This window comes from Molothrus aeneus, chromosome Z (assembly GCF_037042795.1).
Source record: "Molothrus aeneus isolate 106 chromosome Z, BPBGC_Maene_1.0, whole genome shotgun sequence".
Taxonomy (NCBI): domain Eukaryota; kingdom Metazoa; phylum Chordata; class Aves; order Passeriformes; family Icteridae; genus Molothrus; species Molothrus aeneus.
Window position 1 is genome coordinate 70,209,521 of NC_089680.1, and position 23,790 is coordinate 70,233,310.

The 23,790-nt window shown below is 41.8% G+C and overlaps 1 protein-coding gene across 1 annotated transcript in view; it reads right to left on the reverse strand.

The window, feature by feature from the left end:
- Positions 1–9,315: 9,315 nt before the first annotated feature.
- Positions 9,316–23,790, reverse strand: part of EDIL3 (EGF like repeats and discoidin domains 3) — a 242,611-nt gene continuing 228,136 nt past the window's right edge. Inside the window, exon 11 of the mRNA XM_066569157.1 lies at positions 9,316–13,220. Within this exon, the coding sequence (XP_066425254.1) occupies positions 13,071–13,220 (150 nt within the window). The 3' untranslated portion in view covers positions 9,316–13,070. The remainder of the gene's footprint in view (positions 13,221–23,790) is intronic.

Sequence of the window (23,790 nt, forward strand, 5' to 3'; positions counted from 1 at the left end):
CAAGAGCTGCAGGCGCAAGGGAGAAAAGCCCCTGCAAAGTTTGTGCCTCGGTTGCTGCCTTCCCCGAGAAGCAGCTGGTGGCACAATCCTCTCTGGTTTGCAGATAAATCTGATGTTTTACCTTCGTGAAAATAAATCTGATGTTTTACCTTCGTGCCTCACGTTTCTCACCTTTTATCTGCTGCCTGTTTTTCAGGCATTCACACAGGCAAAACCAAACGCTGTTTTCTGGGTAAATAAGCAGAGTAACACAGAACATATTAGCAAGCGCTGATTTTTTTTTTTCCCCTCCTTGTACTGAGAATTAACTCTTTGGTCTTTGCTTCATTGTCAGCTGCAAGGAATAATTAACATCGGACAAAGAACGGGTGCCGCTGCGAGGAGCAGCACGGCTGAGATCTCTTGTCTCATTTGCAATTATGCCTGGAGCTAACAGGATCACGTAGCAGGCTGGGATCCTGCATAATTAGTTAAGAGACTTCAATGTAAAAGGAATAGGGAAAAAAAAAAAAAGGTCATTGGTGGTGATGAGGCAGGCAGAGGTGCCAGCCATGCAGCTGTGCCTGCTCCTGCGTTTTGCAGCCTGTGTGGCAGTCCCAGGCAAAGCTGGGAATGACAAAAAATGGCAAAACCCATCACACCTGCCCACACCTGAGGAGGGCAGGGAAAAGGTGCCTCTCACAGCTTTGCCCCTCCCGCTTCTGCAAATGCATCTCAAATTCCAGCTTGCACACTCAGACACTCTTTTCCCTTCCGCCTTTCCCTTCCTCCTTCTCTCACCTACCACACACCACCCCTTAACTCCAGTTTAATAAAGGCTGTGGATTAGTATTCATGGGGATGATCTTCCCTGTTCCCAAAGTAACTAATTCTCCTGCATGCAATTGGGTTGTTTCAAGATGAAAACAGATACAGGAGAGGCCCCTGTGAAATGGTTGAGATGTGCATTAAGGCAACATTGACATTTGAAAATAACTTTAGCCAGAATTGTGTCAAATGAACGAGGCTTTCGAGCAGGTTTGCTATAAAATTAATTTAGACATGGGGAAACTCAGCTGCTCAGAGCAGACCACACTTCTTGGGGACTGGGAGACCTGGAGAGCCACAGGACTGCTGGGGGATTAAGTTCAGATGGAGATTTACCCTTTTTCCCCTCCTGTTCTTCCATAATGACTACTCAGTCCAAATACATTGGATGAAAGGCAATAAACCCAAACCCTGTGCTGCACAGGCTCGGGACAGCCCTTTTGAATGGGAGGTTCTGGCTCTGCCCATGCTGTTTTTGGCAGTGATGCTCACAGAGCCTCGTGGTTGGAGCTGCTGCATTCAGGGCCCAGCCCAGTCCTGCCTCCTTCCACTCTTCCTTCAGTTTCTGTCTGCTCTGGACCATGGAGAGAATGCCAAGACAGCATCACAGGGAGGCTCAGACATTTTGAGGCAGAATGGGAGCTGGAGTCACCTTCAGCATTTCTTATCTGCTCCTAAAATCCCTGCCAGGAGTGGTGCAGAAACTGGGAGCTCAGGAAGGGGAGGATTGCTGGAACCCTCTGCTAAAGTGCAAGCAGCAGGATCTGTGTCGGATCCTCTGGGATCTGGGCTGGTACAATCAATATTTTTACAGCAGAGCTAGAGGAAAAGCCCCTGGGGAAGGTGATGGATAGGAAAAGGGGAGGTTATCAAAGTGCCTCTCCCCAGCACTGCCTGGTGTACACGTTCCCTGGTTTGAAGCGTATTACTCTGGCCAGGGAGAACCAGGCCAGGCTGCCTTGAGACAGTGAAGGAATTCTGATAAGGCTTTGCCTCTTCAATCCAAACACTCCTTTGCTGCAGTTCAGGAGATGGCCTGGGCTGCAGAGCTGTCAGTACATGCAGCTGATTCACTGTGGCATCAGGGCACAGCCAAAGGGATCATCCCTGTGCACAGAGGGCTCAGAATAAGGGGGAAAAGGCAGCTCTGAGAGGGATTTACCAACAAATTGTACCCATGGAGATTTTCACAAGGCAGTGCAAGACGATTTCAGCATCACTTGTGAAAGGCAAGAGGTGAGAACTGTCACTGGCTGGGGTCTCTGCACAAACCCCAAACAGGACAGGGCTGCTGGGAACGTGCCTGGAGCTGTTTGATTTCCCAGCATCACTCCCATTCCATGGCTGTGGCAATGGGAAGATGCCACCAGCTCACATCCCAGGCAGCAGACACAGAACTCAATGTCACAACTCACTCCAGGAGTTTCTTGACCAATCCCACAAAGCAAAAGCACATTGACAGTGTTTATATCTGTACAGTAACTATTCTATATTGACAGTAGTTCTGTCCAATCACTATAAGCACAGGTACCTGTGGTTAAACAGTGCTTGCTTATTTCAAATACAATACCTGCTTGTGAGCCTTAAAGCACAATGCACAGAGCTCCGTTATTAAGCTTCAAACTTCCTGATATCTTGCTAGATAAACTTTCTGTAGCTCAGGGAGTTATTCTAGACAAGCATTAATACACAGACCATTGTTCTATTTGTCCTTGCTTTTCTACTTTTTACATAATTTTTCTGCTGGCCAATCTCATGGCTGCTGCTTAGCTCCAATCACAGTTCTGCTGTCTCTGGGGCCTGCCTTTTGCAGCTTTCCCAAAACCCTCTGATTTTGTGGATTCCCAGAAGAACCAGGGAGTGCTCCTTGGAGCCCTGGGGATGCAGAGCTGTTGGGTGGGTGCCTGGCAGGAGCACAGCACCCATCAGAAATCACACCACCCCTCACACTGGGGCATCAGTGACACACATCCCACTCTCCTTCAACCTCAGCAAGTCCTGAGCTCTGTGAAGTGATGGTTTGCCATGAAGGTGTTGGATCATCTGTTTTCTGGTGGCATCAAGGGGGTCTCAGCAGCCCCTTCCCTTTGGTAGGATGGGGATGCCAGACCTTCCATCCCATTGTGGAGTTTTAGCTCTCCATTAGCTGACTTCAGGAGAATATTCATCCATTCAGGCAGTCTAAATGCCTGACAGGCATGAATCTGAATAGAAAGCCACCCATTGAAGAAGAAATTAACCACAAATGCATTTTTATTTTTATTTTTATTATTTTCTTTTCTTTTCTTTTTTTTTTTTTTTTTTTTGCAGGCCGGAGGAATGCTTGCAGCAGAGGCGAGGGAAAAAGACTGCTGAACGTTTTCAAAAATACCCAAACGTTTCAGGCTGAAGCACAGCCTTTTATGCCACGAAGGGATTGGCTGGGACATGTTTGCTGAGCCATTCCTGCTGCCCACGGTGTGTTTGCAGATGTGAGCTGTGCGTGCCATTCAGGCAGCTCAGCTGCTGCTCTGGGACCCGGGGCGAGTTTTTCCTCCACCACATCACACCCAGCCCCTGGTTTGGAAGCCTGGCTTTGGATTCCCAGAAATATTTGGGGAATGTGACCGTTTGCTGAGTGGAAAAAAAAAAAAAAAAAGCCACTTGTGAATAGCTGGTCTCACTGCCACAGCCGAACAACAATTTTTCTGTCAGGGCTCAGGGGCTGGGAGGTGGAGCAGCCAATGCAGGTGGTGAGTGGCATGTGCTATATATATATGTATATTACATAAATATCGGGTCAGATTCTTCTGGAAGCCACTCTGACTCCAACCTTTGTGAGCCAGAAAACCTCCTCACTCGTTCAGGGAGCCGTGGCTCCTGAAAAAAATATGGAAATGAAGTGCTTGCAAATCCCTCGGTAAAGGGAAAAATGGCTTTAAAATAAAGAAGCACTTCTGGCTTTCAAGTGATGCTGCCCGTTTCCATGCCAGCTCCCAAGGAAAGGTAACTGGGGACAAACCTTTTAGCAGGAGAGTTTGTGACCGGACAAAGGGAAAAAGGTTTTAAACAAAAAGAAGGACAATTTAGATTCTATACAAGGAACAAGTCTTTTACAGGGAGGGCAGTGAAACACTGAAAGAGGCTTCCCAGAGAGGAGGTGGCTGCTCCATGCCTGGAAACCCTCAGGGCCAGGTTGGATGGGGCTCTGGGTGACAGGGTCTGGCTCAGGGTGTCCCTGCCCATGGCACAGGGTTGGGCTGTTTGGGCTTCAAACCCAAACCATTCTGTGGTAGCAAACTGGGGGCATAAATGAAACACCTCCAAAGATGCACTGTGTTCCCCACCCTCATCAATTTGTTTTTTTTAATGGGAGAAAACTGTACAGCACACATCAGGAGAACAGCTAGATTAGGTTGATGAGCTTAATTAACATCTTTGTAATACTGCTTCCACTTTTCTCTCTCTATTCCCAGATGAAGTGTGACATACATGACATGACCTGCAGAAAATGCAGATATATATACACATATATAAATATGTATGTAAATATACACTGCATATTTACTCAAACAACCCGTGCTTTAATTGCTTAATCAGCAATTACCTGTTAGTTCCTTTTCACTCTTACAAAGAAGCTGTGAGCACACACTTTAGAGGAGCTGTGAACCTGCCATGGTGGCATGAGTCACATGCAATAAAGGAATTACTCCTTGCCAAAAATAGTAGAGGCACATCCTTCAAGAGAAAAAAAGGAGGGAAGAACCCCAATTGCTCTTCCCTCATCCCCCAGTGCTGTAGCTGTATCATAGAACCCACCAGACCTCTCAGGCACAACCTGCCCTCAGTGGAGCCACGTGAAGATGTCAGAAATCATCTCCTTATTTTCCATGTGCCTTGGCATAATTTCTATAATTTTGAAAGATCTAAATTTTTTAGATCCTTCTAATTGTTTAATTTTTAATTTTTATTTTTTTAGGAGGATTTAAATTTTTCCATAATTTAGAAGGATCTGCTCCACCTTCTCACAGGCACCGCCCACCCTATGGTTCTGTGGGTGTCCCTTAATTCCCTCTTAAAAATTCCCCTTAATTCCCCCGTTAAAAATTGGGGTAACATTTCCTCTTTTACAGTCAGGGAGACCTCCACCAGACTGCCAAGACTTCTCAAGTGTGACAAAAGAGTGGCTTAGCCCCTTCCCCTGACACTTCCCTCATGACCCAGGGGTGCATCCTGCCGTGGCCTTGGGAAGCCTCAGGTTCCTTGGATGCTCTCCAGCCTCACCTCCTCCTGCTCTGCACAGTTCTTCAGCTCCTTCCTTCCCCTTCTGCACCTTGGGCAGTGTAACCAGAGCATTTCTTGGTGGAACTGAGCCGGGCTGTTGAGTACCTCAGCATTCTCCATGTCCTGGAGAATGGAGAACCTTCTCTCCCAGTGTTGAAGATTGCCATGCAAGATGTTTTCCATTGCCATCTCTAGGGCAGATTACCTTTGTCAAGTGGGCAGTTTGCCTTATCTCTCTCTCTCTGAGTGACCACATTCACACCTCCCTGGGGAGGGGATATTGCTGATAACAGCCATGGAATGTCCCTGCATGGCTGATAAGAACTGCAGCATCCCACTGGGTGATGTGAGCCCAGAGGGAGGAGCCAAGCATTCCTACCCAGATATAATCCAGGGGTTTGGAGACACCAGCACGGCTTCTGCACTGGATTGCCCAGAGGAACAGCAGCTGCCTCTTCTTCCACTGGATCTTCAGAGGAAGAACACATCCTTCTCTACAGATCCCCCTTGCTCCAGCAGAGCCACCCCTGACACTGCAGGAGGGCTGAGCCACAATTCCAATGGTTCTGCTGCCAGCACCCTGACCCACAGGGTGTCAGGCTGGGTTCTGACTCTGGCAGTGTTGTTCCAGTGCACTGCATTGTTTATTTTATCCTTTCAATTTTTTTTCCTTTCCGTATTAAAGAACTGTTATTTCCTGCTCCCATATTTTTTGCCTGAGAGCCCCTTGATTTAAAATTTACAGCAATTGGGAGGGGTGGGGAAGGTTCACATTCTCCATTTCAGGGGAGGCTCCTGCCTTTCTTAGTAGACTCCTGTCTTTCCAAATCAAGACATCCAGATTTTCCTTACTTCTCCTTTTGTTACCAATGCACCTACAGGAACCTTTCCTGCTGCCCTTGATGTCCCTGGATAGATTTAACTCTGTCAGGGCTTTACCTTTTCTAACCTGATCCTGGAAAACTTCTCTGTGTGCCTCTCAGGCTAGCTGTGATTTCTTCCATGCTCTGGAGATTTCCTTTTTGTGTTTTCTATTTCTCCACCCACAGAGGACCCCTGGCATCTTTGTGTGATTTTCTTTTTGCTGGGATCTTTTGCTGCTGGGTTTGGAGGAGGTGACCATTGAATGTTTTATTGGCACTCTGTGGCACATCCCTGCCACTTTGTCACCTGTCCCTGCCCTCCCTGTGAGCTCTTTGACATCTCCTCACATGATGCTGGCCGGGGGCTGTTTGCAGACACAAACGGGACAGGGGTGCTGTGGAAAGCACCTTGAGCTGTTTGATTTCCCAGCATCACTCCCATTCCATGGCTATGGCAATGGGAAGATGCCACCAGCTCACATCCCAGGCAGCAGACACAGAACTCAATGTCACAACTCACTCCAGGAGTTTTTTGCCCAATCCCACAAAGCAAAAGCACATTGACAGTGTTTATATCTGTACAGTAACTATTCTATATTGACAGTAGTTCTGTCCAACCACTATAAGCACAGGTACCTGTGGTTAAACAATGCTTGCTTACTTCAAATACAATACCTGCTTGTGAGCCTTCAAACACAATGCACAGAGCTCCATTATTAAGCTTTAACTTCCTAATATCTTGCTAGATAAATTTTCTGTAGCTTAGGGAGTTATTCTAGACAAGCATTAATACACAGACCATTGCTCTATTTGTCCTTGCTTTTCTACTTTTTACATAATTTTTCTGCTGGCCAATCTCATGGCTGCTGCTCAGCTCCAATCACAGTTCTGCTGTCTCTGGGGCCTGCCTTTTGCAGCTTTCCCAAGCCCCTCTGATTTTGTGGATTCCCACACTCACCCATCCCAGCAGACTTCCATGAACCCCACCTGGTCTTTGCTTAGAGGCACCATCCTCTCCTTGCTTTCCCTGCCTGTCCTTCCTAAAGAAGCCCCTGTGGCTGAGGCTCCCCTGCCCCAGAAACTCCAGAAGGGTAAATCCACCCCAGCCAGGCACCTGCAAACCCATGGTGTGGCTTTAATCCATAGCACCTACCTCACGTTTTCTGACACTTTCATCAGAAAATAGCAGGTATCACTTTTTAGGGGCCCTTTGATCTTGCCTCAGTGCATCCCATTTATATTTTATGCAGTCTGTGCACTCGACTGCATTTATTGTGGCCAAGGCAGCACAATGCACTTCCCCACAGCTCCTGCTGACCTCCCACAGCATCCCAGAAAGCCAATACATCCATTTAGCCTGCTTTTGATTTTCCAGCCTGGTGCAAGTGAGCTTAGTGACCTTTCCTGGTGTATTTTGAGGGTTGGTTTCCTCCATCTAGTGAGATCTGTGCCTGCTGACCTCAGATGATGCGCAACCTCAGATAACACAGCCCATCAGCTGGCAAACCAAATAAATAAATAAATATTATTATTGTGACAAAGAGGCTGTGCTGGCCAACCTCCCCACCTCCTGTGCCCCACCTGTGTTCCACCAGGTTCTTCCTGTACATTCCCACACACGTGGGGCCTAATTCCAAATAAAAACGACATAAAAACCCAATTATTCTTACTCACACACACTGGTAAAATACATTTTGCTGCACTCCTAGCAAGGTAAATTGTGAGAACAAGACAGGTTTCCATGTTGCCCCATTCAGAGGAATTTAAAAATATGTATTTACAATGATACATGTATCACTGAAAGTTATTTTGCAACGAATGGCACCATAAAGCTGCACAATTTATGCAATTCTGCCTTTTATATTTTAGACTCTGAATCTAAAGTTTCTAAAATCTAAGTTCTTAATTCTAAAGTGTATCTCTCTATTAAGAAAATTCTGCAAGTGAAATTAAAAAAAATGAAAATACTTTGGGATCATAAAATTATCTATATTTAGTCCTATTTAAAAAATATTTTTTAATTCTATATGATTTCTAAGACTAAGCGGTCACTTAGTAATCACTAAGTGAACAAATTGGCCTCTTTTTATTAAATCTAAGGTATAAAATAAGTGTTATTGTGTTTACCACAGAAGTATCAGAGACTACTTTTTTTCATGAGGATGTAGAGTGTTGAAGCTCATGTTAATCCCTCACTAGCAACAGATATGGGAGGATGGTCATTGATAAATAATTGCTATTCTGAAGCGATTTACTCATTATTTTCTCTTGTTGTCTTCGCTAGAATTCCTGGGTGTATATGTTATGAAGTATGTGAGAAAAAAACACTTTTCAGTTCTTCAGGAAAAGTCCCCATGTTTCATGAAACAGTTGCAATTTATAACCAAAAGTCAGAAAGCTTCAAGATGCAGAAATTTACGACTGAAGTGCTAATATTCAGCCATCATTCTCCAAAAATACTCTTCTCCTCATGTGCAACACAGTATTCTCATTTTTTGTGACTGCTAGAGATTCATGGTAAGGGAAAATTGCAATTTTGTGACTTTTCTTCTGAAAGACAACATGCTGTAGTGAGTGTTGAGACTACATGTTGGGCAGACATTGTCTCCTGTGAGTGTATGTGGATGGTTTGTGTCTCTAAAAAGATGATTTTTGGAGAAAGGGCACGAGCTGAAACCATTATAAAACAAAAATATGTGTTTCTTTACAAAAAGACTCATTCAAGGTGTAAACCACTGAAGCTTCATCTCTTTTCAGTAAACATAATATTTTTATGTAATTTAATTGTTTAAATGGTTTGGGAGCAAATGGCTTTTCCATGTGCTACTTTAAGCTTCTTCAGATATTGAAGTTGTAGAGTTAACTATTTTGGGGAGCAGGATGTACAGGAAATAAAAGAGAAAAGGGGCAAGGGTGTGAGCAAATTCCAGCTCTGCTGTGGCATCTCATAGCAGGTCTGGCCTGCAGCCACTCCTCACCTTCTCAGAAATTAATTTGCCGATGCAGGAGTGGAGGAGAGAGGATAAGGGCTGATAAATATCCCAGGAAATTTGACTTACAGGAAATGAAATTGTCATTTTACATTTCTGGTGCTCGTTCAGAGAGCAGCGGGATAGGGAGAAAAAAAAAAGGTATTTTTAGACGCGTTCAAAACCTAGAGGTGTTTTTTTTTTTTTTTTAATCTGGAAGAACAAAGAGAACACATTGAGGAGAGCACAGCACCAACTGCTGATTTTTCCAGAATCAAACTTACCTACCACAAACACCCCGTGGATGAATCCAGGAAAATGCCAGCTGCTATCTCTGCTCCACACTTGCCGCCACCGAGATAAGCTGTGTCTCCTCCAAGGTGTTGCAACATAGCAGCTTCAAGAAAACCACCTCATTTTTCAAAAGTTTTTATTGTTAAGTTTGAAGACTAGACAAGGTCGTACTGGTTTTACATCGCTCTACATGATTTAGGTATATACAAAAACCATTTGAATATCACACAGCTTGAAGGGTTGCAAAGGTCGTTTGTGTCCGAGATACTTCTGTACTTACTGACACATCAGAAGCCAGCACTGAATATTATAGTTCACATTGGTTGTATAGCAAAGATACACTCATTTAGTATCCTTAGTCTTCAAAACTGACACTTAATTTGTATGAAGCCATTTCAAAAGAGAAAGTCAACCCCGCATCCAGAGCCAGTTGAGGCAACGGGCCCTGAACGCTGATAAAAAGGAGCCTCGTGCCAGTGCTTTATTTCCCAGGCTATAAATGTAGAAACTTACCTAGCAACACAAAGGTGAGGCCTGCCTACAAATACCTAGCTCGTTCAAGGTGAAATTTAATTAGGGGAACACTTTTGGCCTTGTTCAATGTCATTGTTAACGATCAATTCAGAAGTCAAGGATTATTTCTGAGCTTTTCTCCATCCCCTCTTAAAGGGATGTCTCCGGCCCTGCACTTCTGTTTTTTTTTGGGGCTGGTTGCTTTCACTGGGAGAGAACAGTTGTGTGAATTTATAACTTGCCCCTTATGGCAATGGTATGCACCTAGTCAACAAAATAAAATCAAAGGGATAGAGTTTAATTCTATCCCCTAATCTGATCCCCACCTGTTTTGTTAAATCTGAAGGATTCCACTTAAACCAAGAGCTATTTCAGACTGATACTGCTGACACTGGGAGCAGAATTCGGTGCTGGAAGAGCCATTCCAAGAAAGCTTTTTGGTAGCCAAGGAATAATGTCATTGGAAAAACTCCCAGCATGCAGGTTGAAACTGTAAGGGCGTCAGATATGTGATTTTTTAAAATGAATTGTCATGGAGTATTATCACAAGGTATGGAGCTCTCCTGGTGAAGACTGACAGCTGACACAGAACATGAGGGTGAAAATACTCAACACAAAAATTAATACCAAATTAAAACTTTTGCGTTACATTACATGAAAACTCTCTATGCAGGTGAAGGGATTACAATTCATTTACTAAACCAAGAAATATTAATTCAAAAGCAAAATTGAAGTTGCAAAAGATGAATAACATGAAAAAAACTGCCAACATTAAGAACAGAAACCAAATATTTCAGAAGAGCATTAGCACAAATTTTTAAAATAGGAAGTTTAATTTTCTGAAATGGCCTTCTGTTTTTTTTTTTTTTAATACAGTCAGTTAGTGAAATATCTATATGCTATTCTACATATCTGTAATTAAATTAATTAAATTAATTAATTAAATTCAGGATCAACTGCTCTCCCATAATAGGAAAATGTATTTAAGCCTCTTAAAGTGTTGTGTGTGCACGCCCTAAAGAGATAAATATTACTAGTTTTTTCTTTTTATTTTTTATCTTCTTTTTAACCTAAAGCCTAAATTGCAAAATATAGGCAGTAGATAATGTAGGGATAGACTTGTCCTCCATTATTCAGATTTTTTTTCCTCATTAGAAGTGCCACCAAATTGATTGACTTTCTCTTTAAAATTGCTCCTTTTGCTTGAAGACCACTCCATATATACATCATTAAGGAATGCTGTTAACACAGTTACAGACAAGACAGTAACAGTCTAGTGGCTTTTGTTATGCAGCACAAAGTAAAAAATAAAGAACAAACTTAGCAGTGTTGCACAGGACCTCAACATTTCTTACACATACTTTTACCTTTACAGGACTCTTCTTTAGAAGTCTTTAAATGTCTAAGCCTTATAAAATAAATACTTGTATAAATACAGTTTAAGGATTAAGTCATTTTGTAGAGGCAGGGTGTTCTGTTTGCTAAAATGTGACAGTTTAAGTGACACTATCAGAAAACCGCCACCATTATATCCCCAATTCTTGTATGTAAAATTCCTGGCTGCTATTCTAGAGGCTTTCACAGTTCAATGGATAATATATATTTAGTCTGTGGTGGAGAATGTGTGATTAAATGCAGGTTTTTTCGGAATCCAAACCATTTTTGTTTCCAAGGTAAACTTTGCCCTTTGCAAATTGTGGGCCAGCGAGCTGCTGGCCTGGGAAGCAGTGCCCAAGTTCAGAGTTTTGGTGAGAATGGAACAGTGACAGAAAATATAATAAGTTCAGTGACATTTTCTAAAACATGCAGCTGCATATCTCTCTCTCTCTCTCTCTCACATTCTCTCTTTCTCTCCACATCAGCATGGTATGAAATTAAAAGGTTGGCAGTAATCCCAAGTGCTGTTGTTTCAGGTCCCCTCGCTCCCTGTCCTGGGATCATTTTTAGTCTGAGGTGCTGCTCTAACTCTAAAGAGCTCTTTACTCCAAGGGAACTTGGATTGCTCCTCAAAGATTGGTGATGTCATCTCAATCAGCAGGGGAAACTGAGGCACGGGGGAGAATGTCCCCCCTACTTCTCCACTACTTTTCCTCCTAAAATCTACTTTTTAAACTGGGGTTGCTATCATGCTGTGTGTGAAGCATTCCTGTAGATGGGGCATGACAGGAAACAGCCTCCTCATGGCTCACTGGTGTTGACTAAAAATAGGAGCAGAGGGTGACAAGGGCCAGGCTTTGGTGTGCTCCTAAGTCACCTCTTACCTTCTGGGGAGGAAAGCTGTGACTTTAGGAAGAGCCTAAAGAGGGAGGGTTTCCTGGCAGTAAGGGAGTCATTCCTCCTGTGTGTCTTTTAGCACCTGGTTCCTTCTCCCCACATTTTCCTCCTCGATGGAACTCAGAGCGTGCGTGAAAGCGGTGATGGGGGTGGGCAGGTCACAGTCTGGGGCTGTGTGCTCACCCCCTGGAAAAATCATCCTGGAATGGAATTTCTGATGGAATGTGGACTCAACCCAAGATGAGACACCACAAATACCCTGGTGCCTCACCTTAGTCTCCGTGAAAAAGCACAGAAACTTTGAAAATTCATAAGCTTTGGCAAATTCGTTAACGTCATAATACACTGATTTGGTTACATATGCAAAACAGGTGACATGTCCCAAGGAAAAAAAACACCAGCACAGTGTGATACTAAACGGAAAGGATGGAGGCCATGTCTACAGCATGCAAAATAGAGAAGGAAAATGGGGCAGTCAGGAAAACCCTCCAGGTGCGTGGAATCTGCTGTCTGGATGGAAGTGGTGAAAGGTAGCTTGGAACATTGCAGGTACCGTGTTTGAACAGTACCAGGGAGAATTTCCCAAAATATTATGTCGTAAGAACTGACAGTGTTTGATAGGCACAATTACTATAATGCAGTCATCCCCAAGTAAACTTATTGCTAAAAGCTGCAGTATCACTTTTTGCAAGTAAGATGATGGTATGATTTATGGAGAACTCGTCAGGCCAATGTTCCTGAAGCTGCAAATGAGCTTCGTTTTTCTCTTCCCTTGTAAAAAGGATGCTGCTGGTTTGTTTTTTTTTTTTTCCCTTTTTTTCCCTCAACGCTTTTCAACTGGTGGTGAACATCTCAAAGGAGAACTAGGAGGATAATTCCACAGCAGAAGGGACAACACCAACAGATTTCAAGGGCAAAAAAACCAAAAAAAAAACGGATCGGATCGTTTTTTAAAAGGGCAGGCTTAGACCTCCTGGCGAAAGACAGCTAGCGGCCTACCATAAAAAAAATGAGCGAGCACTGGTTCATGGAGAAACCCCACGCAGCATCCTACAAGCTTCTTCTACAGCAGCAGGAGCGGGGCAGCTCAGTCCTCAGCTGCACAGCCCAGCAGCTCGGAGCGCAGGGTGATGCGGCCGTACCACGACCAGGGCAGGATGCGCACGTGCCGGGCCAGGATCGGCGGCTCGATGACGTTCTTGCGGTGCGTGTCGTTGTCAAAGTTGCCCTGGAACACCTGTGGGGGAAGCAACGGGGGAGGCTTTTAGTGGAAGTTCCCCTGGGAATGCCTGCGGGTGCGGCGGTCACGTTCCCTGAACGTGATTTCTTTCTCGCCCAGGGTTTTTCTGCCGCGAAGATGAAAGGCAGCGAGAGGCCTGGGAGAAAAGGAAAACAATTCCTATCTCATTTGCTTCTCATGTGTTGTGCTCCCATGTGGAATGTGTTTGGAGATTGTTTTACCCACAGGTGATTGCTTGATTGGACTCTGGTGTGAATTGTTTTGACTCTTTGGCCAATTATGGCCAAGCTGTGTTGGGAGTCTGGAAAGAGTCACGAGTTTTAATTATTATCTTTTTAGCACTGAGTAAGTGTCTTTTCTGTATTCTTTAGTACACTATATTATACTAAAGAACACTATACTATACTTTAGTATAGTATTCTTTAATATAATATAGTATTATAAAGTAATAAATTAGCCTTCTGAGAACATGGAGTCAGATGCATTATTCCCTTCCCTTGTCGGGTGTCGAGGTCTCTCGCTTGTCAGAGTGACCCCAAGAAATGTTAAAACTTCTCTTTTTTCCAGCCTGGCAATTGAAGAAGGAGTCAGGGCTCTTCATTTCTCGGTCTCAAGGATGTTTATTGTTCCTTATCTATAAAATTCTTTCTCCTGTCCTGCTGAGGTTCGCTCAGCAGGACACTCAGAGGCACTCTGCCTGCCCCAGGGCAGGGTTATCTTTTTATACTAAAAACTACGTGTACAATATTTACAGTTACTTCCCAATATCCGTCACCTATGTTAGACAGTGAGCTTCTACTCTAAACCAATCTAAAAGTGCCAACATCACAGCAGAAGATGGAGGCCAAGAAGAAGAAGAAGGAGAAAGGCTGGACACGCCCAGATCCCTCCATCTTGCCCCCCAGAACCTCCATTCGAAAAAACCCCAAAATCTACTTTTTCACCTCGTGATAAATTCACTGTCATTCTACTTAATTTGTCGTGGCTTGCAGATCTTCCTCTAAGGTTGGTAACTTGCCCCAGGGGTCACAATCAAACCCACAGGGGCATCCTGGGCTCTGTGCCAGGGTCTCTGAGCCCCCTGGCAGGGTCTGGGCTGCTCAGGACAGACAGAGGGATGTCCTGGGTCCTGACAGTCCGGGTTGCCTGCATTTACAATATGCAGGGAGGTTTTAAGGCTGGCCTATAGGAATGTGTCCCCTGTTGACAGAATGACAAAACCATCCTTTGTCCCCTCAAAAAGGAAAGAAGCCCAGAAGTTTATCTCTTCGATTAGGTGAAAAAGCCACCTCTTAGGCCTAAGGGACTTCACCTCAAACTTAAGGATAGCAAATTGGAAGGAAGCAAAAAAGTCCCGCCTGAGCAATTTACTAGAAAAAGAAGAGAACAAAGAAACCAATGGCTTTTGTGAGGTGTTGTACCAGGAGCAAGAACCTCTTGCACCTGGCTTGGTTTTTCTCTGTAAAGAGTTTCGTTATTTTGCCTTTTATTAAACCTTTTTGTTTCCAGCACTGCAACAGAAGCCATCCTGCTGATTTTTATGCCTCCAAGGGTAGCTGAGCTATCTTGGGTGTGTTATAGGCCTCCAAGAGCTTATTAGACCTGGCTTGAGGAGGCCCAGCCCACGGTGAAACTCCGACTGCCCTGGATCCGCGATGAGTTTTTATTGTCGGTATGCACGACTTTTAGTGCTGTTTAAACTTAAGGTTTAAAGTGGCAAAGAGAAGTTGGGTTTTAGGAAGGAATCCTTTGCTCTGAGGGTGGGGAAGCCTTGCAGAGGGTGTCCAGAGCAGCTGGGGCTGCCCCTGGATCCCTGGCAATGCCCAAGGCCAGGTTGGACATTGGGGCTTGGAGCAACCTGGGACAGTGGAAGGTGTCCCTGCCGTGGCAGGGGTGGCACTGGATGAAATTTAAGGTCCCTTCCAACCCAAAACTGTGATTCCATGATCTCCTGCCTCTGCTAAATCTTGTGATTCATTCACGCTCAGCCCTGGTGCAGGTAGAGGTTTCTACTCAAAGCTTCACCCACCGTTCCGCCAGGGCCACGCTCTGAAAGTTACACAAAAATCATTAACATTTAAAAAATTAAATGTCTTTTTACTTGGCATTTGTACCATCTCAAATGAATCCCAGGAGGGTCCTCTTACTGCTTCTGAGGAAATAACATTAATAATTAAAGGTAAGAATTTTTATTGTATCACTTATGAAAGTTGCTGGGATGCAACTATATAAACCCTTGTAAAATTGGTGATTATCAAGGATATTATCTTCTCATGTCAGAAAAAAGTCAGCAGATGAATTAAGAGCATCAGGCTGTGATAAAAGTAAAACATCCTACAGTACAGTGCATGTTATGATCTTATTTCCACCCTTATTGGTTAATCCACACAAAAGTGAGTTATAAAACTCCTATCTATGACAAATCAATGCCAGATTTTTCCCCTGCCAGCCACTATTTAAATTCAAAGGCCACAGCACCAATTTTTGACAAAATGATCAGATTATCCCCTTGGGTTGTTTTCAGTTTTTATGGGAAATGCTCATTCTCTTAAAATGTCAGCCAATTCACTTCTCATTTATAAAAACTGAACCTGATGGCTTTTCGACTGAAAATGAATGACTGTTGTTTGCATCATGCAGAGAAGAATATAGACCTCCTGGAGAAGTGCTTATGTGACTGAATTAATGCAGAATTACAGGTTTCCTAGAAGTTCTTGGGAAAATATCAGAGTTTGAAGTGCAAGCTGGCCGATCTAGCATTTTAGCCCTGACTCTGGTTCCTTTGTGGCATGGTCACAAAGATTTTGGTCTCCATGCAGAACCTCTTTTGGATGTTGGAAGCTTCTCCCCAGTGCTGTCCTTTCAGGACATCAAACAAAATCCATCCCCTCCCCAGGTGATGAATTCCCTTTCTCCTCTGCCATCAGAGAGGTGGGAGCGTGAGAGGATGTGGGAGTTCTGATAGATGGATAAAGTAGCTGAGAAAATGACCACAGAAACATCAGTTTTGTGAGTCTAAGGAAAAGAAAAAACAACCAAACAACCAAAATAATTTAGCACAGGGAAAATTGTTTGCTGCCCAAGTGAAGGGTTGATACATAAATCAGCAGGAGCTTGGGCTAACAAGGTTTGCTCCTCAATTCCAGTTTCATTTGTAGCAAAAAATTACATTACTAAGATCATAATTGAAATTACAGTGGCACCTCTCAAAACCCAAAATGCAGCTAGGAAAACTTAAAAGGTTTTTTTTTAGGCTTTTTGGCTTTCCGTTTGATTTCTTGCACATGCATGTGAAATATCTGTTGATATTTTTTGCCAAGCTAGACAAAGGAACCTTTCTACAGCCCCAGTGTTCATATCTGAACACAGATATGAAAGATAAATAAAATTATGTGAGGCAAAACCAGCAACAAATACAGCTGAAGGAGGGAGGATTATGTCATTTACTTACAGCATGAGAACAAGATTTAAATTTTATTTTTAACTCATGCATGATTTCATTATCACTTGAACTGTCTCAGAGGTTATTTTATGCAAATATGAAATACACCTTTCCTCAAAATTCAAGATCTAGTTTCAAGAAATTAACTAAATGTGCTAGATGAGAAGAAGGATTTTGGGGAAGTAGATTTATCAGAAAGTAAGGGAAGCATTGTCAACATCCACAAGTATGATCTGCATAAAATACAACATTCTAACAGAAATTTACTTTTCTTTTCCTGTGGCCCCATGGCAAATTTCTTATGGGAAAAACTATATCCTTTCCCACTCTTCATTTACTTTTAGCCTCAATTCACTAATAGAGTCAAGGAATTTGGAAGGAGCAAGGAGGACAAAGAACAAAACATGAGTTATCAGTAGAAAAAAAAAAGCTATTTCTTTAGCTAAAAGTATTTTTTTAATCTACCTGTTGTTTTATGTCCAAGCAGTCAATACTAAATGAGCCACCAAAGTAATTAAAACCCTTGAAAAGCTGATGCCTCTTAATGGCCACTCCTCACATTTGTTTCCGAGCAGTTTTTTTTCAGGATAGCTCTGAAGACTGCCATGACTTTTTAAGATTTCAGAGGCTGATGCTGGAATTACAATATAAAAAAATTGTGAAAAGTGAAATAAAAATTAAAAATAAAATCCTCAATGATGAAATAACTCCAGGATGATTTGTGCTCAAGAAATAAAGACCAGAATGTAAATTATCAATGTGTCAGTGCACACCTTCACTTTGAGCTCTGGGTGAGTGCAGGTCTGCTCCTGCTTCATCCCAAAACAGCAAACACAGAGAAAGAGGCAGCAGGAAAAAGGGGGTTTTTTGGGAGTTATTAAGCAGATAAGTCTCTCCAGGCAGAGAGGAGATACTGTAGGTGTCTATAAAACCATAAGTGGCGTGGGGAAAATCGATAGCAGGCAATATTGCAGCGTCCCCTCAGCAGGGTCATCCAGAGCCATCTAAAGGTCACGGTTCCCCTTTCAACACGTAATTAAACCATGGCACAGCTTCCTCAGCCTTTAACCACTGCTAAAGATCAGATAAATTGAGAGGGGGAAAAACAGCTGGGGCTATTAAGGACACGGACAGAAAAAAAAAAAAATTTCAGAGCTGGGAAAGGGCACTAGGGAGGAATAACAGCCTTACTTTTCCTGATGCCTTTTTGGGACTACCTAAAAACAGAGGCCAGACAAAATGAAGGGAATTAAAAGTGGTTGTGTTTATCGAAGGGCCTTCAGGTGCATTTTGGGCAGACCAAGGCCATCCAGGAGCTACACCCAAAAATGGCCCACAGGTCATGGGCTATCAAACTTTTATAAGTTTGATCCGTTTGTTTATTTGGGATGAATTTTCCAATTACAGCTTCAGGTAATGAAGTCATTTAGCCCAAGTTTGCTGCCCCCAACTCAGTTCTGTTTAACATCTCAGGCCCTGGGGCAGTGAGGTGTCCTTGGTTGCCAGGCCTGGAGAGGAATTGTTGTGTCTGCCCAAAACGGGGCAGCAGCAGCTGACACTGAATGTGGAGTTTGGAGTTACACACTAAAGAACTGCAGGATCACAAATGTATGGAATATATAAAAGCCAAAATCCTGAAGCATCATTCCAGTCCACAGGATGCTCCTGGAAAGAGCTTCACCCTCCCCAAAATCAGTGGCTGCCACGTCACAAGGTGAATTTTCTTTTTGTACAAGTGGATCTAAGAGCTCCTGCTTTTTGCCAACCCTGCTGTGGAACGTTTCAGATTTTACAGTGTCTGTTTATGTCAGTCTGCACACTCAAAAAGGCGTAACTTGCAGGAATATTTACTCAGCAGCTCTAGCAGTTTTACACATACAGACCCTCCACACACTCCTCCGTAGTGTTCAGGCTCTTGCAGCTGCTGTTGGAAAAAAAAAAAAAGACAAACCCAAAAACCAGAAAATGCGTGCTGCTGTAGTTTTAAATATGGTAAATTTAATCGTTGTTACTTTATGGAAAAAGAGTGAAAGACAGGAAAATAGATACTGATATTCCCAGCTGAAAAGTTCTGAAATACAAACAATTCTTGCTTATACTTGTGTCCAGCAAGCAATTTGAATGTCTTGATTTCAAACATTATGTGAGAATTTTCAATGTAAACAAAGCGTTTTTTGGCATTAGCAGAAAATCCAGATAATGACAGTGTAAGTGGATTAGAATTTTAAAAAGAAAACTGTTGTAAGACTGAATAATTTAGGAGAAATACCTGAAGACTAGCAGCTTGGGGAAAGGAGTGTTGTCTGCTGTAGCTTAAAAACATTTTTCATACCTAGCAGAATATTTTAAAAATGCTATTTAACGGAGCAGTTAATCCTGCTCATATTAGAAGAAGAATATTTTATAAAGAATTTCTAGTCATGGCCCCTGTTTGGAGTTTTCTTCAGTGCAGAACATCTCAATATTCAGAAAAATAAAGGTGGCACGTGGATGTGTTTGTGGGCATATGCATTTTTGGAGTGAATAAGAGGAGAAAAAGTAATTTTTTCTCTCAGTTACATCAAGTGCACGCATATCACATCCATTAATATCTGTACACAGCCTTTATTGTTTCTCCATGTTCAGAACAGGTAGAGGGAGATAAAACTTTAAAACTTATGAAACCTTCTAATACTGATTAGAAGGTTTCATAACTTTGAAACTTATGAAACATACTCTAACATTCTCATACTGTCTATCCCATGTGGTCCACATGTTGATGCTACAGAAATGGGCATTTATTCCACTGTACATGGCCTATAGGAGGTTCAAAGCCAAAAAGAGAAACATTTTGAAGACCAACCTGCCTCCAAAGATGCTTACAGAAATGCAAGGTAGATTGTTAAATAAGCATTTTGTCTTTTGCTCATTTTGTCTTCCCCCAGCTGAAATGAGCATAGCTAGATCTTCACCTGACACAAATTAGGATAATTCAGCTCAAAGTAGTGGAAGTCACTCATAATTTAAACCAGTGCAGATAAAATAGTCACTTAGATTAGAAATTACAACTATTATTGCAGATAATGCTATCAAATAGTGATAATTTAAGTAATATTACTAAAAGAAAATTCATTACCCGTGCCAAGTAAGTAGATTATGTGTAGGAATTGAGTGTAAACCAGATATTATAATAATTCAACATCATCCAAAAAAAAAAAAAAAAAACCCAAAACAAAACCATTAACAAATCTAGCAGAAAGTTTTTTAACCTGACATGATCTAACTTTTCTTTAATAAGTAGGTTCCTGTCTCCTCTCACCCTGGCAATGGTCTGTGCACTCAGAAATGTATAAAATTACGACTAGTTCATCGTTTTGTGTACAAACCCAGTGGCCATTTATGCAAATACTGTCTACCTGCAGCTAATTGCACTGCTGATGGCTGGTGGTGACTGGCAGTGCTGCAGACTGCCAGGCTCCTTTAGGCTACTTTCAAATGTTCTCATCTTCCTGTGAGAAAACAGCCTCTGAAATGCCATTTGACACTGCAGCTGGCCTTGGGTTACCTACAGCGGGCTGTGCAATTTATAAATCACATGTGGAATGTGATTAAACAAAAAAAAAAAAAAAAAAAAAGGGGGGGAAAAAAAAAAAGGAAAAGGTCAGATTTGGTTTGGATGTCCTCAGCTCTGGAGGTACAGTGAGCTACTGACCTCTAGTTGAGAAAAACAAGATAGCTATTAGCTCTGGCCCTGTTTCTAAAATATATTTTCTTCCTATGTGACAGCCTGCAATGTAATTTATTTTGCTTCTTGATGGCAACAGGCAAAGTTTTCATGTTTTTTCCAGGCCACTCATTCAAACTATTTAAAAAGAATGAGAAGGGCTCCATTTGCTTTTTTATTTATTTTTCTTTTTTCTTTTTTCTCCCAGCAATTTTTTGTCTGCACTCACAGGAATTGAGCACAGATGTGAAATGAAATGACTGACCATTAAAATAGCAGAAGCCAGGCAGGAGCTGCAGGAGACACTGCTCTTGGAACAGCTTTTCCATGTGAAATAGTGCAAAAATCTGAAGACCCCATTTCCTTCTCCTCTAAACCACTGTTTTGTTAAGGATTAACCAAATTTACAGGCTGCACACAATGTGCAGGAAATAATATCTATTTAGAAAAATATATAAATAAAATACAATATGTTGTATACAACATAAATGCAAGAGACCAGTAATTTTCTCCTTTGTAAAACTTTAAAAAATGAACTTTAAAAAATGATGAGGAGGGATAAGTGAACAGCCCCAGAAATTCAGTGAGATCTGCTGATCTGTTAGGACTCACCCTGTAAACAGATCAGCACTGGGATGCTGAGCACCAGATGGGTTCAAGTTCTCAGCTCTTGTCTAAATTATGAAGTTACAATTTCATTATAAAGTCACAATTTCATTATAAAGTCACCACATTAACCCACAAATCATTATTACCAGCCTACCAATATCTCCGTAATTCTTTTGTCTGTGACTTTAAAAGTTATTTTATTCCTTTCATCCTGTCTTCCTTTCCCTAAAATGTTTTGGAGCCACCTTTCCCCTAAACCTTTTTGATGGTTAAACAAAGCAGGATGAGGGCAGGGTGACTAAATCACCTGCAGGAGAAATAAAAAATCTATGTGTTCTGTCCTTCATAGAATAAATCAGGATGCTCAGTTAATAAATAGGACTAATGAGGGTAAAAAATGAGTATTTATGCTTGCTGCTGTTGATAGTTGTTGAATATCTACCTTTTACCTTCCTTCTGTATCTCCTGAAAACAGATGAAACATTTCACAGAATTTTCACTTTGCTATGAAAACTCGTTTGTTTTTTTGGTTTTCTGGGGTTTTTTTGGTTGTTGTTTTGTTTGTTTGTTTGTTTGTTTGATTTGTTTGGGTTTTTTTTGTTTTTTCAGTTTCCTTGCATTTGGGAGAAAATCTCACCTTACGATAAAGAAATTTTAGTGGATCCTGTTCAAAGGTGGTAATGTCAGACAGGACCAGCGGTGCTGCTCCTCTCCTGTTCCTCATGGATGAGGTACAGCACTGCTTTTTCTCCTCATGGCTTTATTATTATTTATATTTTTATTATTTATTATTATTTATTATTTTATTATTTTATTATTTATTATTATTTAATTATTTTTATTATGTTATTATTTATTAATTTTATTTATATTATATTTCTATTATATTTCTGTCCCAGTACACACAGAGCAGGGTTTCTCTCCAAATCCCATGGGAGCACTGCATCCACCCAGCTGGAGTGGTGAGTGTCAGAAAGGGTTTACTGGCTGGCTCTACATTCCTCTGGCTGAAGGAATTTATGCTTTTTCAGTCAGGAAATGGATGATGGAAACTGAGAAGAAACAGTTTGAAGTACTCCAACCAAAAGAAAAGGGAAAAAATGGAGATAAAATCAGATTTTTGTGTCCTCTGAGGACAGGGTGGGTGTATGGCAGCAAGGGGGATAAGGCACTTTCCACTTTAGAGGATATTTAAACACTGGAGCTGACTGTTTATAGAATTTTCATCACAATCTGTCTCTTGGAACACATTAAATAAAAATCTGAGTGAGGATGGTACAGCCCTGTCTGAGGTGAAGAACAGGTGAATTAATTAAGCCTCAGCTCTGAAATTTACCTGCCAGCACCTACTCCAAGGTGACAGGAAGGGGCTTGGGGGTTCTTGAATCCCATTTTCTGCTGAGGGTGCAGGAGGAGAGGGCCACAGTGCCTTTGGAGGTGAAAAGGTGCATTCCTAAAAGCTGTCTTGAGACCCTTTCCAGCCCTACATCCTATAAAGTTTTGCCAAGTTCAGTGACTTCTGGAAAGTCAGACTCTGTCATCAAACTTTTAACTTTTCCAGATGCTTTTGAAATAGATAAATAAAATCCCAAACCCAGATATTTCAGTTTGATGTTTGTGTGTATTAAAGGCTGAGGTCCAGACTCAGATCAAGTGAGCTTATTTATTTTGTACACATTTAGATTCAGAAATCCTAACTTCTAATTTCCAGTGAAGTGCATTTGATCTTGTCGCGTTGATCTTTTAAATGGTCTTGACTTGTTAAAGAATCATAATAACATGCATCTATTTTATTTTCAGGGATGTTAATTAATACAGGGTGTGATATGTTTAAACGAGACAACGATTAAGAGTTTCCCATTGCTCCTAATGGAATATGTGTGTAGCAATTAACAGTCCATCTGCTGAAGAAGGCAAAAACAATCTAATTGCTTTGGCCAATGGTACAAACAAACTCAGACTGGAACAGTCCTTTAAGTGTGATAACACATTCGCAGCAAAACTAAAAGAAAATGCACTCTGACTTAAAGCTCCAACCTGTGTTCTCCTTTGCAATAAAATGAATGCAGGCACAAGTTTGGCTTGGAGAGAACATTTATTTCACTTTTCCCTCTCTTTTTAAATGGCAGGGATTTAAAATAGGATGTGTACAAAGTACTGAAGCCACCACCTGTCACTTAAATTGAATATATTTGTGATATGCCTGCCTAAGGTGAGCTGTTTGCTTCCAATTTTTATCTGACAGCCACTTATACCAAACACATCCATAATCAAAAAAAAAAAAATTAAAAAAAAATCATTGGTGTAAGAATCGTCTGAGCCAGGTCGCTAAACTAACAGATTTGGTTTTCACTACCTAAAATCCTTTAGGGAAAAAAAGTCTCAGTTTGGGTTAGAGCCAGTGAGGGACGTTTGGGTTTCAGGAATTCAAAGTCTGGATGGGAATGCCTGACAATGCAGACACAGAAGCACAGCCATGCAAATACTCAGTGCTGTAATTTAGGATATATATTACACATAAATACTCAATCCACTAATAACACATTCCCCTAATCAATGACCTTCAATCAATCAGTTAAAATCTGTGAAATGTGGCAGATGCAGGTGTCTAACCCCTCATCACTGGGTCTCCCTGTGCTCACACAGCTCATTTCAATGCATATCAAAAGTTTTCTCACTGTTTGAAAGAAAAGTAATTTAATTGACTTACGTGAGGAATATGTCAGTTTATTTCCCAAAGAATTTTTATTTATACTGAGAAATATAAGTGGGAGCCTGAACATTTATCACCCTGAATACACAGATTTGAGATG